Consider the following 16,142-nt stretch of genomic DNA (forward strand, 5'->3'; position numbering starts at 1 on the left):
GGGGATTTTATGCAGGAAGGCCAGGGTCAGCCTCGTTGGGCAGCTGTTTGAGTCAAGATTGCAAGGAAGTATGGGACCAGGCTGGGGGCTCTCCTGGGGAGGGGCTGAGTGTTCCAGGCAGAGGGGAGAGCCAGTGTGAAGCCCCTATGGCAGAACACGGCTGGAGGGTGCAAGAAGGGGCAGGAGGTGTGGCTGGAGCAGAGCCAGCTGGCAGAGGCAGCAGGTGCCACCAGGGGCGAGTGGGGAGCAGGCGGAAGGGCCTTGACTCTGAGCAACACCAGGGGCATGGAGGAATGTGACAGAAGAGGGACGCGATCTGATGTACATTTTTAAGTGGTCATTCCATCCTCTGTGTTGAAAATGGACCATGGAGGGCAAGGGCAGAAACAGTTGAACAGTCAGGCCAGGATCCAGGGGAGGTGAGGCTTGCCCCACCCCTGCCCCCAGGGTAGCAGCGGGGGAGACGGTGAGATGTGATCAGGGTCTGGGTATATGCTGAAGGTGGTGCCCAAAGGATGCGGTGACATATTGACAGGGTGCTAATCTAGAATAATGCCAGGGTCTGGGGCCTGAGCCAGAGCCCCCCGGAAAGCTCAGCGCTGCTGAAGGACCCATCAGCCAGTAGTTCGAGGAGAGGAGGGCAGGGCGCTGGAGCAACCTTTGCCTTCTAGCTGCTGCCAAGTCACTTCAGTCATGTCCAACTCTGTGCGACCCCATAGACGGCAGCCCACCAGGTTCCCCCGTCCCTGGGATTCTCCAGGCAAGAATACTGGAGTGGGTTGCCATTTCCTTTTCCAACGCATGAAAGTGAAAAGTGAAAGTGAAGTTGCTCAGTCATGTCCAACTCCTAGTGACCCCATGGACTGTAGCCTACCAGGCTCCTCTGTCCATGGGATTTTCCAGGCAAGAGTACTGGAGTGGGGTGCCATTGCCTTCTCAAGCAGCCACATAAGAAGGCAGAACCACCATGGCCGCCAGTACCAGGCTCACCAAACATCTCTATAAAGAACACCCTTTCTGTGCGGGGCCCATGGTCTAGAGCAAAGGCTGGCAGCCGAGAGGTGGACCCCACTTTCCACCCACGGAAGCCAGCGAGTGGCCTGGGATCAAAGCTGAGGGGCTGGGGCCCGTTGCCCACCTCCCCCACCGAGCTGGGCTGTTTTGCAATCTTGTCTTCCTCACAAGATGGAAAGGGCCACAGTCCCCCACCCCAGCCCTCTGAGCGCTCAGAGGTCCTGCAGCAGCACACTTGAAAGAGGCCGGGGTTATCTGCAAAATTCCAATTAAATCCACAGGCTTTGATAATTTGATAAGCCACTCCACAGTCGCCCCAGAGTCAAAATACGCTGTTACTCGATCCCGTGTTTATGTTTCAGGATGGAGGGGGGAGGTGTATGGTGGTCTGGGATGGTGCACACGGTCCTGAAAGGGAGCGATGCGAGCACTTGGCTGACGGATCATCAGCACGGGTCACCCTTGGGTCTGAGCTACACTCTGCACAGAACACAGGTCTCTCTTCACAGGTCCTGGAGGCCGAGAGGGGCCAGGGTGGAGAAAACCTCTGGAACTCTGGGGCCACAGCCAAACCCACCTCCTGACCCTCCTGACCTGTCTCGTGCTGGAGTGGTTCTGTTCTCAGGCCCTCTCTTGCCAGATGAGAAGTGAACTGGCCCAGGTGGCCGGTACCACCTCAAGAAGAGGCAGATAACCCCTGTTGCCATAGAAACTTGGAGACTAAATTGCTTTATGACTCCTCCCTGCAAAAGCCAGGCTGTGATCTGCAGAGGTGGAGTGTGCAAGGAGCTACATTCCATTCTGTTCCACAACCTCCCACCCAATGGGCCAGGAGCACTGGCCGGTTATCTCAGTACACGTGTCCTCTCGGTAAGCCCCTGGACTGCCCCAGGAATCCAGCATTCCTGCTTTTTGGGGAAAGAAACAGAGAGGCTGGGCAAATGATCTGAGATCACAGAGACTTGAGTGGTGGGTCTGGACACCAGAGCCTGCCCTGCAAAGCCATGCCTGCGGCCTCACCAACACATAACTGTCTCCCAAGCCTACTTTCCACCATTCCTTGAGGGCGTTCCAGGGATGGGCAAAAGGCTAACCTATTGCCCTTAGTCGGTTTCCCTGGTGGCTCAGTGGTAAAGAACTGCCTGTAATGCAGGAGTTACAGGAGATGCAGGTTCGATCCCTGGGTTGGGAAGATCCCCTGGAGGAGGGCGTGGCAACCCACTCCATTTTTCTTGCCTGGAGAATCCCATGGACAGAGGAGCCTGGAGGGCTACAGATCATGGGGTTGCAAAGAGTCGGACACGACAAGCAACTGAGCACGCACGCACACATTGCCATTAGTGTGCAGGTGAAATAAGACCAACTTATTTAGCTGACTGCCAGAGAGAGGGTTGTGGGGTCAGCAATCAAAGGCAGGGTCAGCTGATTTTATGGCCATGCACCTGCTACTTCACCCAACCAGTGACAATCCCTCTGGGCACACGATCATGCGTAACTCCAAGGATCAACCCACCTGGGGAGGGACATCTCCTCTCTCCCTGTGGAAGGAAGCTGAACAAGAGGCTCTGAGAGGCCAGCACAACTGGGGAGTGGCAGGGCCAGGTGGACCTGGGGATGCTGTGGCTGAGGATGGAGTCTGGGCATGTGTGTGAGATTCCAGCATGACCTAGTGGGTCATCTTGACCACCTGGCCCAGAGAAGGACAAAAGACCTGCTTGCTTCCCTATTTCTCCCCAGCATGGAAAGTCGACCATCTCTGGACCATGAGGAATCAAAAGGTTTTGGTTCAAGTCTCATGCCTGTTCCATACCCAACCAGCTGTATGACTTCCAGAAAATCCACCTAACCGATGTGCCTCAGTTTCCTCCTCTGCAAACTGGGCTATCCTGTGTGCATGCTATGTCACTCAGTCACATCTGCCTCTTTGCCACTCTGTAGACCATAGCCCGCCAGGCTCCTCTGTCCATGGGATTCTCCAGACAAGAATACTGGAGTGGGTTGCCCTGCCCTGCTCCAGGGGCTCTTCCCGATCCAGGGATTGAACCCAGGTCTCCTGCATTGCAGGCGATTCTTTACTGCTGGGCCACCAGGGAAGCCCCCTGTAAAATGCTAGAGGTAAAAGCCACTTGGTAAACACTCTGCACGCACTCATCGTTTTTGATAATGATTGTAAGATCTGCTGCCACAGCCCAGGACCGCTGGGTTACTCTGCGGGTGAGGTTCGCCTGGGCAGCACATGTTCTCCTGGTTCTACATGTCAGTTGGGCACTTGGTAGTGTCAACAAATAAGAGCAACGACTGCTAATCCCATGTCTGAATGGCACATTTTCTGTTATCTTGTCTGCTCCTGACAATAAGCTGTGAACCAGAAAGAGTTTGCATGAAAACCTGCTCCCCAGATGCAGAGACACCCTCCCTTGCCAGGTCTGGGGTCAGAGGAATGAGGAACAAGCCCTGGTCACAGGAGTCTGGGGACCGATGCTCTTCCTTCCTTTGGTCCATGTCTGCTTAGCCTCATTGGCCTGGCCAGCGCTCCCTCTACTGTATCCCCATGTCTGGAGCCTCTCCAGGCTGGCCTCAGCATTAGCCTCACAGGAGAGGCTTGAGCTACCACTTACTCTTTGGGGGGGTTGACATCCTCCGGTCGGGCCTCAAAGAACCGAAAGACTTCATCACACTGTGAAATATGGGGTGGCAGCCGGACAAGGGCCTGTGGAAAGATAGGAAGAAAGGGCATTAGGCCTGATGACACTGGGAGCAGGAAAACCAAAAGCGAGGTCAGCTTGGGCCAACAGTGATGGGGGGAGGCTCGAGGACTGTGCCGGGGGAGACGCAGTGAACAGGTACCACCAGCTACCCACCCACCACCCAACCAGACAACTAACCAAGAAATTAACTAATCAGCTAACTAATGAAATGACTCTCCCTTCATCTATCCATCCATTCCTCCCATCAACTAGCCAACCACTCCATTAGTGAACTAACCACACAGTCAATAAACCCGGCCCAGTCCAGTGTGGAATGGTGGGGGGTGCAGGGTGAGGTCAGGCAAAGCCCTGCTTCTTGGCCCCTCATTTAGGATGGAGAGAAGATAGTCAAAGCAATCAACCTGTCAACCATCCAGCTAGCAATTCAATCAACCAACCATCTAATTAGCCAGTTAACCAACTAAACAACTAGCCAACCAAATGAAAAAAGGAAAAAAAAAAGGGGGGAGGAGGCCATTAAACCCTAGGTCTCAGGGTCCTTGCTGCTGCTGCTGCTAAGTCACTTCAGTCATGTCCGACTGTGTGTGATCCCATAGACGGCAGCCCACCAGGCTCCCCCGTCCCTGGGATTCTCCAGGCAAGAACACTGGAGTGGGTTGCCACTTCCTTCTCCAATGTGTGAAAGTGAAAAGTGAAAGTGAAGCTGCTCAGTCGTGTCCGACTCTTACAGACCCCATGGACCGCAGCCTACCAGGCTCCCCCATCCATGGGATTTTCCAGGCAAGAGTACTGGAGTGGGGTGCCATTGCCTTCTCCGCTCAGGGTCCTTAGGAATGTATTATTCTGCATGAGCCCTGAAAGGGTTCTCTCTTGCCCACAGAATAAGTCCAAAATCCTTAACTCCACAATCCAAGGCCTTTTCCCACCAGCCTCGTCCCCCACTCTAGCCACACCCCAGCTGCACCAGATACACACAGCCTCTAAGTACTCACTGCACCATTAATTATTTAATGACAAGCTGGTCATTCTACCAAGGACAGTAGGGTGCTATGACAGTGTCTGACTGGACCTGGGAAGATTAGGAAAGGAGATGGTTTTAGGAAAGTCTCTTTGAATCTGATTGTGAGAGACAGGTAAGAACTGACTGGTCAAGGGACTTCCCTGGTGGTGCAGTGCCTAAGACTCCACACTCCCAATGCAGGGACCCAGGTTTGATCCCTGGTCAGGGGACTAGATGCCGCGTGCTGCAACCAAGACCTGGTGCAGCCAAATAAATAAAATATACATAATATTTAAAATGTAAAATGATGAATTAAAAAAAAAGAATTGACTGGTCAAGGTGAGGGTCAGGGGACCAAGTATGGTGGCTCTAGGAGCTGCCGGAGGTTGGGTGTGGCAGGGTATAATAGGGCCTTGCTTAGGCCAAGTTGAACTGAGCCTGGAGGAGCAGAATAAGATGACAGGTGTGGAAAGGCTTCTTAGAAGAGTGGGCAGGAGTTTGGCCCAAGGGGTGTGCAGGATTCGGGCAGGCGGGAGGAGGTGGGCATCCCCAGGAGGATACTGTGCAGGCAGGGGTGAGGGGAGCATGAGTTTGTTGTCCAGGAGGGGTGAGAGCCCGCTGCTGGAAAGTGAGGGATGAGGGTCAGAGGTGGTCAGTTTCCTGCTCTGCACCAGCACGGATGCTGCACCTTTCAGCCTGGGCACCTGGACCGTGCTGACCCAGCTCAGTCCAGTGGAGTGGTGGGGGGATGTAGGGTGAGGCCAGGCAAAGCGCTGCTTCTGGGCCCCTCATTCAGTATGGAGAGAAGACACTGGGGTGATCCTTTAATACAGACAGACAGATGAAGTCAAAGTAGGGCTGGGGGACAGGGCCAGTCCTGGAACCCTGGGCTAGAGCCAAGGGAAGAAAGACGGAAACCCTGGGTGACAGGAGTGTGAGGAACTGCTGATAAGGAGGCTCCGGAGCAGTGGCCAGCTGGATGGGAGCCTGTCTCGAGCCCGTGCCTCCCCAGGCTCCCTGCACTGGGGCTGCTTCAGGTGCAGTGGCCTGACCTGGCAGCTCCCCTGTGCCAACCATGCTGGGCCTCCATGAGTGTGGCCACCTCGTGATGGTCCTCATGAGGGCAGATCTCATTCCCGTGTTACTGAGGAGACCGAGAGTCAGGGAGGCCACGCGGCCTGCCCACATGTGGGAAAGACCTTGCTAGAAAGGAAGTTCCATGCGGGCGGAGATTTTAGTGTTTTGTTGACTGCTATGTGCCGAGATCCTAGGAGAGAGCCTGGCAATCAGTGAGTATTTGTGCAAATGAATGAATGAATAAAGCTTTGGTGTGCAGCACTAATAGTACATAATAGAGGGGCAAGAAAAGCACATGTGGTCTTCGGTTGCGTTGACAGAGGTATAGTGTTGAGGAAGAGGGACGTGATCGTTTACTTCTTCTCTGAGCTGCTCAGGTAGTGATTCAAGCGTGGCATCGAGCACAGTGGCCTTTCCAGATGCCAAACCCACAGCCGGGCAAGAGGGGACAAGACCTGATCTTAGCAGGTAAAACACACTGTGCATCTCCCAGCTGCTCCTTCCAGAGCCTGCGGTTTTCCAAGGGTCTCTAACAGATCACATTCCCAAGACTGGTCAGGGGAAAACAAAAGAAAGGAAATGAACATTCAAAGAGCAACTACCACGTGTCAGGCACTATTGTAGGACTCTCCAATCATCCAACAAGCAGGGAGCCTTTTGGTGTATGCCCGGGTGGTACAGGCATGAGCCAGACATAGCGCCTGCCCTCACAAGCATACCTCTAGTGGGGCAGACCCCGTACTGTCCTGGAGGTACCCATCACTGCTTCCATTTATGGTGGGGACACTGAGGCTCCTGGGGGTGAAGCCACAACTAAAATAAGTGGCAGAATGAAGCCCTGTGCTCAGACATAGCCTGGGGGGACTTATCCCTACAGTGTTTAAGTTTTAATTTAACACACATGGTATGTGCTGCTTTGGTCCCCAGGAGAGAAGGATAGAAGGAAAGAAAAACTGAGGAAGAAGAGAGAGACAGAGAGATGGAGGGGAGGAGAGGAAGTTGGAAACAGAGACAGAGATGGAGGGAGAGGCAGAGACAAAGAGAGAGAGATGGAAAGAGAGAGAGAGAGAGAAGGAGAGAAAGGCAGAGACAAAGAAACAGACAGATAGAGAGATGGAGAGACGGAGAGGGACAGGGAAACTGAGAGGCAGAGACAGAGAAATGGAACGCAGGCATGTGCAGAGCGCAAGGGCCCCTGGTGGCAGGGAGGCAGGAGGGGGTCGGGAGGGAGCACTAGTGGGCCGGGATGGGCAGGAGGCAGGAGGGGAGCATTCCCAGGGACCCAGGCTGTGTGCAGAGTGGCTGCCAGCATGACCTCCCTGACAGCAGAGGGAGGGGGCCAGGGCAGGCGCCCTCCCACATGGGCGCAGAGCGGCCGCCTGGCTCCCCCAGCGGCAGCGGTGAACACAGGGGCTCTTCATGCCGACAGAGACCGGCATTCTCGGGGCAGAGGACGCGTGGGCTGGAAGGGCCTCAGACAAAGAGGCCTTTCGGGCAAACCACTGCGGCATCTTTATTTAACAGAGAGCCCCGAGGGGAGCCGCATTGAGGGCTCGTCCTGATTTCAGGCTGACAAGAGGCTCTTGGCTCAGAGCAGCTTCCATCAGAGACGCCGCCAAGCCCAGCTCCAGCCAAGATCATTTGGCAGGAGTGCTGGGTGCTGAGCAGTCAGTCCCCAAGGCCTGGGCTGGTGATGACAACTAGCGTGGGGAACCCCCAAACCTAGCTCTTCTTGCAGGAGCTGGTAGGGGCCAATCTGTGGGCACCTCAGGGGCATCACCCCTGGCTCAGACCTAAAATGCTGTCATTGGGCATTCAGCATGCACACCATGAGGTGGTTAAGTCAGGGACTCAGGGCTAGGCAGACGTGAGTTTGAGTCCTAGCTCTGCTATTCACAAGCTATGTGATGCTGAATGCCTTGCTTGCCCTCTCTGGGCTCAGTACAATGGATCTCCTAGGATACCTGCCTGTTAGGAGGTTAAATGAGATCGTGGATATGAGGAGCCTAGCACAGTGCTTGGCACAGAATTAACAGTAAAATTTAGGGACTTCCCTGGTGGTCCTGGCTTCTCTGGTGGCTCAGACAGTAAAGAATCTGCCTGCAATGCAGGAGTTCAGTTCAGTTCAGTTCAGTCACTCAGTCGTGTCCAACTCTTTGCAACCCCATGGATTGCAGCCCTCCAGGCTTCCCTGTCCATCACTAACTCCCAGAGCTTACTCAAATTCATGTCCGTTGAGTCAGTGATGCCATCCAACCATCTCATCCTCTGTCATCCCCTCCTCCTCCCACCTTCAATCTTTCCCAGCATCAGGGGCTTTTCCAATGAGTCAGTTCTTCGGATCAGGTGGCCAAAGTATTGAAGTTTCAGCTTCAGCATCAGTCCTTCCATTGAATATTCAGGACTGATTTCCTTTAGAATTGACTGGTTGACTCTCCTTGCAGTCCAAGGGACTCTCAAGAATCTTCTCCAACACCACAGTTCAAAAGCATCAATTCTTTGGCGCTCAGCTTTCTTTACAGGTTCATCCCTGGGTTGGGAAGATCCCCTGGAGAAGGGAACGGCAACCCACTCCAGTATTCTCGCCTGGAGAATTCCATGAACAGAGGAGCCTGGTGGGCAACAGCCCATGGGGTCGCAGAGTCAGACACGACTGAGCGAACACACTTTTACTTTCACTGATGGTCCAGTGGTTAACAATCTGACTTGTAATGCAAGGGACAGAAGTTCGATCCCTGGTCCGGGAACTAAGATCCCACTTGCCTCAGAACAACTAAGCCCATGTGCTACAACCAGAGAGTCTGTGCATCACAACGAAAGGTTCTGAATGATACAACAAAGCTTCTGCATGCTGCAACTAAGACCTGGCACACCAAATAAATAAATAAAAACTTAAAAATAGTGAACGTTAGTTATACTATTGTCCTCATTATCATTATCCATTAGGTGAGAGCAGTGAGGCATATTAGAAAGAACAAGAGTCAGGAGACCTCAGTTGTAGGTCCAATTCTGCTATTATACACTGCTACATGACCTTGAGCAGCTCACCTCACCTCTCTTGTTATTGCTCCTTTTAGGATAAAATAGACTAGCTTTAGAATCTCAAACTTAGCTCATGGAACACATGCTGGATGAGATAAAATGAGTTCCGTGGGCACACGTGAAATGGTGCATCGTAGATCCCTGACTGGGTCTTGGTGGGCAACATGTTCATCAGCACAGCAAAGGCAAGAGACCCGTAGAGCTGTGTTCAGGCCAGTAGTTATTAATAACAATGACATCCTGGAAGACAGACTCATGTAATCATCACATTAAGAGATTGGTATGACTATGACTTCAATTTTACAGAAAAAGAAACTAAAACACAGAGAGGTTGAAACATTTCTCAAAGGCCACACAGCTACCAAGTAGCAAGATTTTGAATCAGGTGCTCTGAGTCCAGAGCCTACGCTCTCTGTCTGCAACTCTGTACTGTCTCCGGCATTGCCCACAGGTTGCTATGGTGGAGCTGGTTTTCCAAACAATTCCTATTGATAGCCGGTGGAACACAGCTAGGCAAATCCAGGCTACAGACTTTCTGAAGTTTCTTCCAGGTTTAACAGTCATTGGCTCTAGGGCTTTAAACAGCACCATCATCAGTGAATTCAGGGTCTAATCTACCACAAGCCTGGTCTTTCCAAGTGCAGCAGTGGCATGGGAGGGCCAAGGCAGACTCGGCTCAGACCCTGTGCTTCGAAATGATCCTCCTCCAAGAAGCCCACCATTCTGGGTAATGTCTGAAGAGGTATTCAGTGACTCCCACAGGGCCACACAGCTAACAAGTGACTGAGCCAGTGTTCAAATGCAGATTGGATTAAGTCACTCAGTCGTGCCCGACTCTTTGCAACCCCATGGACAGCAGCCCAGCAGCTCCTCTGTCCATGAGATCTTCCAGGCAAGCATACTGGAGTGGGTTGCATTTCCTTCTCCAGGGGATCTTCCCAACCCAGGGATCGAACCCGGGTCTCCTACACTGCAGGCAGATTCTTTATTGAGTGAGCTACAAGGGAAGCCCCAGGGTAATGTCTACCTTAGGACAAAACAACAACAAAAAAAAGCAAAGTTTCGCATTTGTCAAAGCAACTGGGGGAGTCCTGCTCTTTTCACGGGATCAAACACTCTCCTATTTTTAGCAGCATCATTTTGGCTTCTAATCAATGGAAATCTTATAGGTAAAAACCCAGGAACTCTTGGTGGTGGTGATGGGGGGCTGGAGTCCCACCCATTTTGCCCTCACTCCCACACCTGGGGCTGCTTCTAACCTGCTCAGATTATTCCTCCTAGATCAGCATCTTGGAAGCTGGGAGTTCACTGAACTTGCATAAATCAGAGTATTTCAAACGCATGAGTTCTCTTTTTGAAGGATCTAAGCAGCAAATTCTTTTGAAATGGAAATAGTGCTTAATTCGCAATTGCCTTTTAAGCCATTTCACAAGTGATCCTAGTAATTGGGGCCTCGGGGACGTGTCACCCTCCTTGGAGGCTTCCTCTGGCTGGATTCCCTCATGCTGGTTAGTGAAGACACCAAGACAGCAGATGGGGCCTTTGAAGGGCTCTTGCTCTGAAGAAGATGGACATGCAGGAATGACCCACTAGGAGGGTGAGTGTGCTGTGCAGAGCCTGAGCGGAGTACCCAGGGTAGCCAGCCTTCCCTGGGGAGTGGGGAGGCTGCTGGAAGGGGGGCCTGGAAGCTGAATGCGTGCCGAGGAAAGAGACCAGCCCAGACCAAGGGGCGGAGGAGACCTGGGGAATCTGGCTAGCTGTGGATGGCTGCGCTTCTGCGGACTGGGCTGAGGCAGGGGGCTGAAGCCAAAGCAGCCCGTGGAACCACCCACAGAGGACCCGGCTGAGCTGTTCAGAGGTTCCTGTGGGCAATGAGGCTCCTCGGAAGACCTCTCCGTGGAAAATGGACACTATCAGCTTGATCCCAGGCTGGAAATGCTTTTTTTCCTGGGTCTGTCTGGACCAGAGAAGATGAAGAGATTCTGCCAGCTGAGTTTCCTCCAAGTACCAGACCTCTCAGGAGGCATGAACGCGTCAGTCTTGGCTCTGCCTCAGTCTCCCCGCATCAGGAACACTGCTGGCCCAGGCCTGCCTTAGCATAAGGGACACAGGAAGAAAGTAACTCTCCCTGTGTCTAGGACTGAGCAGTCATGTCCTGCTTTTGAGAGGACTGTTTCTGTTGCACCATGAATCTTGTTCTTTATTAACACGAGAGACAATGATGGGCCATGATGGGAAACTCTCACAGTGGGAGGGGGAACAGCTGGGGCTAAGAACCTCCAAGTAATAGCCTCAGTTTTTGAATCTGAGAAGTGGGGCTAAAAATGAATGTGTCTGGGAAATGCAGAGGGTTGGGAGGGGGGTGCTTTCTTTACCCCAACAGGGCTGATCCCCTTGTTGGGCTTGGAGTCTTTCCCTCAGTCAAATTCCAGCCAAGCCCTCATCCCTCCAACAAAGGAAGTCCTTGATTCTGAAACCAAGTTGATGGTGGACCGCAGGAATAATAGAAGGGAACTCAGCTTTTGGGGTAACAAAAAATTCTAGTTGCATCCACCAGGAAATGGAGACTTGTATAAACATTGTTACATGGCAGAGGGTGAGCTGACTATTCTCAAACACTCTTTCTCACTGTCCACCCCCTGGGATATTTATTTTATCCCATAGACAAACACTGCAAACATGTATTTCACACACAGGAATGGGGTAGATGGAGTCATTTATGGGATAGATTGTTCATCTGAGCCCCCAAAGTATCGCTCATGCTTGTTAGTGAGATGAAAGTCTTCAAATTGTTGAGGCCACAGAACCATTAAATATTAACCGCATAACCATTCTGCCCATTAAATTAATTTATGGAGTAACAGAAAAGCTTTGGAACCCCTCTTGATAGACAGCGGCCCTCAAGAGCCACATAAAACAATCAGCCGACTGGCACTTGGTAAATTTTCCGTGACGCTCATCCAATCTGCTCCATATATGTTTAAAATTAACACTGAGATCTGGGCTGTGAAACTGCCATCAGGTGGAGGGACTGGCTGGCCAGCGAAGGCAGGGAGCCCGAAGTCTAGGGGAGTCCACTGCACGGTCAGACTTTCCATATCTGAGTCCTGGCAGAGGAGCTGGCTATGCCGTGCACAAAGCCAGCTTCACAATCTTGGGTGCATTTGAGTCCCCAGCAAATCCCAGACTCGGAGCCCATGCTGCCTAGCAGGTCCAAGGAAGATTCTGGCCAGCCAAGCAGAGCTGCCTAGGCAGGTACTGGAAATCAAACTCTAGAGGTTCTGAGCAGCATGTCCAAGGACAGGTGGAAATGAGGCAGGGCTGGCCTTGGAGTGGACTGCACGTGGCTCTGACTGTGAAGCTGGCTGTGGGGGGCAGTGATGCTGAGTGAAATGTTGGACCCTAAGTGGCACAGATAGGATGACTGGGCGGCAGGGCTGTGACGTGCAATGCCGGAGGGCAGTGACCATGGACTGCAGTTGGACTTATCACTAATGATCATTCCAAGGTCTCAGACAATAGGACCACAGATCCCAGCTTTCAAGTTCAGCAGAATTAAAGGTCACTTCTGCACTGCCCCGCCCCCTCTGCCATTCTCGGAGTAAATTACCGTCTCCAAGCTGCCTGGCTGCCTGGTGAACCCATGACACTGCTCTTGTTGCCTGGCCCTGAGCAGTTCTCATCTATGCTAATTAGGTTAGGGGGCCCCCCTCTCCTCTTGCAGACCCCACTTAAATGGTTTCCCAGCCACCAGTAGCACCACTGGGGCCCCAGAGTCCTCATCCTGACTTAGGAGTCCTGTTCAAACCCTGATCCCAGGAGATAAGATGTTATCACTTTCTTGCTCCAGACAACCCAGGAGACGGCATTTCCACAGAGCCCAACTGCAAACGCCCCGGGCTCCACGGGCTCAGGGAGGCCGAGGCTGATGTAAACCATAAGTCCCAGCGGCAAGAGGCTTCCTCCCGCCCTGTGCCCTTCCTCAAATAGCTCTGCCCATTTGTTTAACTGCTTGAGAGAGGAATAAAGAGAAATAAAAGCGCAGGCTGCAGCCATCAATTTAACTGGGATTGGCGATTGCCCTTTAAAGAGAAAAATGGATATTGATCTGAAGAAGAGAAACTTCTAGCTTAAGGAAATTCATCATCAGAGCATCCTTTTACCTTAAGGCAGAAAAAGTGACTGAGCATAATTTGCACAGCCACAAAATTCAAACTTAGGATAAGGAAGAATATTTGGGGGTGCCTGCCTCTCCATCATCTTGGGAACACCAGTTACTGAATTGAGCAACTAGGTTCTTATTTAAATATTTTATTATTGACAAGTGTTCCAAATTATGAAATATTTATGCAGAAAGGAGCCTTATGGTAACAACTTCATGTAGGGACAGAACATTTCAGAAGCTACAAACACTGTGAGATATATTCTCCTGCTCAACCCCTTCATGAACCCCGTGAAACAGATATTTTTACCCCCTCATCTTACAGATCAGGAAACGAGCTCAGAGAGGTATAGCATCTTGCCAGGGTCACCCAGCTAGTCAGTGGGGCACTGGGATTCAACCCCAGCTCTTCTCACTCTAATACCAGCACTCACAACAAAACATTATCCCCCACTTGCTTCTCCTCAAGATTCTTGAGTCAGACTCCACAATAGTTTTCACTTAACTAGGAAATTCCATCTCCATTAAAAGCCAGTGGTGCCTGGTGATAACATTAAATTGTTTGGGTCTTGTAATAATAACAACAAAAAGCCAGCATCCATCAAATGCTTCCTCTGTGTGGACACTCTGTGCTGCTGCCTTACGCCTGTCTGGTCACTGCATCCTCATGTCTACGCTCTGCGAGGTACCAGTCTCCTTGCCGTTGGACAAGTGTGGAAACTGAGGCTCTGGGAAGTTCAGTAAGTTGCCTGAGTTCACACAGCCAGCAGGCATTCAAACCCAGGTGGTGTGGCCATCTAGAGGCCATGTTCCAAGGCCACTGAAGTGGCAGCCTCTTGTCCTTACTGCAGGGGTCCCAGGCTCTGGACAAGGTAGAAAGACAAATGGGTTCTGCTTCATGACTCGGCTGTCACTGCCTGTCTGTTTTGGGGCTTTGGCTGTTCTAATGTATGTACATGTGTGTGTGTGTGTGTGTGTGTGTGTGTGTGGTGAGTGTTATCATCTATAAAGATGTATACATGAGCATCTGCATCTACCAAGACTTCTGTGTATAAACAAATACGCATTTCAGATGATACTGAACCCGAGACTGATTCCAAAATGTCCCATAGAGAATTCAAAGAAAGAGTTCTCCTGTTATCCAGGAGTTATCCAGCCAGACACCACAGACAGAATCCTTTCAGCAGAGGTCCCTGCACGGAGCTCCCAAGCTGGTGGAAGTGATTTAAAGGAGTGTTTTGTAAACACAGACTCCTGAAAGGAGTAGAGCCCACAGCCCTTGTGACCCAGAGGCAGTCCTGGGGTGACCCCCCCCCCCCCCCGAGGGACACCCACACCCACCCCTCTGGCCAGGAAACACCGGGCCTCAGGATGCATCTGCTAAACAGCAGCAGAGAGTTCTGAACAGACAACCCTCCTTCCCAGATGCATAGACTCTCTGGCAGGTGGACCACCCCTCCCCTGCCCCAGAGGCCCTCTTACCCGGCAATACTCGTCGATGGGCTTCAGCCTCTTCACAGCTACGTCCCTGATGTGGCTCCTCCGGAAGAGGATTTTGCCTGGAAGAGAGATGCTCATGAGCTGGGTGTTTCCCGGTGAAGCTGCCGTAGGGACCTGGGACCCTGCGTTTCCTCTCCCTCAGCTTCTCAGCATCTTAGCTGGCCACCGAACGCCCCCACCTCCACCCGCTGCCAAGAAAACAAGAGAGGAGTGGTCACCTCTCCCTGGGGGCAGAAGGCGCCCCAGGCTGAGGGTCCAGGACCTCTGGGGTGGGTGAGGAGCCCCAGAGGTTGCCATCTTGGCCAAATCACCTTGTCTGGGTCTAATGGCAGGATCCATGCCCCGATGTGGGTGAGGCTCTCAAGTGACCTCACGAATAAATACAAAGGGTGACCCAACCCACACACTGTGCTTTGTTTTCAGGCCCATCCCTCCTTGAGAAATCAGCCTTCATTCCTGCCAGCCCGGCAGGAATTCCTATTCTTAGCTTAGGTGGGTGGTTATTTCCAGGGCAGGCACAGGCCAGTACAAGGAAGACGGGCCCAGTGGACCCCTCAGCTGGGCTGGCATATCCCTCTTCAAGTATGGGCAAGGCTTCTGGGAAATGCCAGATCCCAAACCTTCTCTATTGGTTATACTTAGAATCTGAACTCCTCGGTGTGATGCGCAGTGGTCATCAATGTCCGGGTCAGTGCCTCCTTTTTTAGAAGACTTCCTTGATTGCCGAGCTGAGAGTAATCACCCTCTTTCCAGAATATCTACACGTTTTGTCCAGTCCTAAGACACACACCACATTCTGCTATGTATTGCTGACATTCGTGAGCGCCCTCCACCAGGGGCCTGTCTGACTTACCTTAGGGCCCGTAGAGCCCAGCATGTGGTGAGGGGCTCACCTCATGACTTTAACAGGCATCTGTTGTCCCATAGACCACCCATCCCCCCTCTGGAGAGCCTCCTTCCTCCGTTTCTAACCATGTGGTTCACACGGAGCTGACAACACCCCCTGTCAACAATGGTAGGCAGGTGACCCAGTCTAGCTACCCAGAGTCACAGTGATTGGCTCAGAGGTGGGCAAGGGGACAGGATCTGGACCAATGAGGGTCAGCCCTGAGACCTCTGCTGGGGTCCTCTTCCTCCCAGTGTTTCCCCCCACACTTGCTAAGCTGGCAGGATGAAGGCCTGGAGCTCCTGGTGACCATCTCCATCATTGCCTGAGATGGAAACAAACCAAGAGGAAGGATCTGAGCCTGGGACAGAGTTGGTGCTCAATAATTTTTTCTTTTCTTTCCTCTTTTTCTTGGCTGTACCATGTGTCTTATGGGATCTTTGTTCTCCAATCAGGGATGGAACCTGTGCCTTTGGCAGTGAAAGCATGGAGTCCTAACCACTGGACCACAAGCGAATTCCCTCAGTAACTGTTTCTTGAATGACTGAAAAGCAGAGCCAAGAGAGGGTGAAGGGCAGACCCATTTGAAATCATTTGAGCTGCCAGATATACCTGTTCCTAAACCCAGGGTCTACCTGGGACTTTTCACTTATATAAAATATTATAATTTTCTAAAATTGAAACTTGTTGGAGATGCATTTTAATCCTTTAGGACTCCTAAATGAGATGATTCCCATTCCACGTGAACAAATA

At 52.0% G+C, this 16,142-nt stretch overlaps 1 protein-coding gene across 4 annotated transcripts in view; it reads right to left on the reverse strand.

The window, feature by feature from the left end:
* Positions 1–16,142, reverse strand: part of SH3PXD2A (SH3 and PX domains 2A) — a 247,748-nt gene that overhangs the window by 106,800 nt on the left and 124,806 nt on the right. For 3 of the 4 annotated variants that reach the window (XM_070470106.1, XM_070470104.1, XM_070470105.1), the window contains exons 4-5: positions 14,486–14,562; positions 3,633–3,724 (exon numbers count right to left, since the gene is read on the reverse strand). In XM_070470106.1, coding sequence (XP_070326207.1) covers positions 3,633–3,724; positions 14,486–14,562 — 169 coding nt within the window. Of the gene's footprint in view, positions 1–3,632; positions 3,725–14,485; positions 14,563–15,141; positions 15,167–16,142 lie in introns of those variants that run through there. The other variant, XM_070470110.1, reaches the window with a different exon arrangement.

This window comes from Odocoileus virginianus, chromosome 7, assembly GCF_023699985.2.
Source record: "Odocoileus virginianus isolate 20LAN1187 ecotype Illinois chromosome 7, Ovbor_1.2, whole genome shotgun sequence".
NCBI classification, from domain to species: Eukaryota; Metazoa; Chordata; class Mammalia; order Artiodactyla; family Cervidae; genus Odocoileus; species Odocoileus virginianus.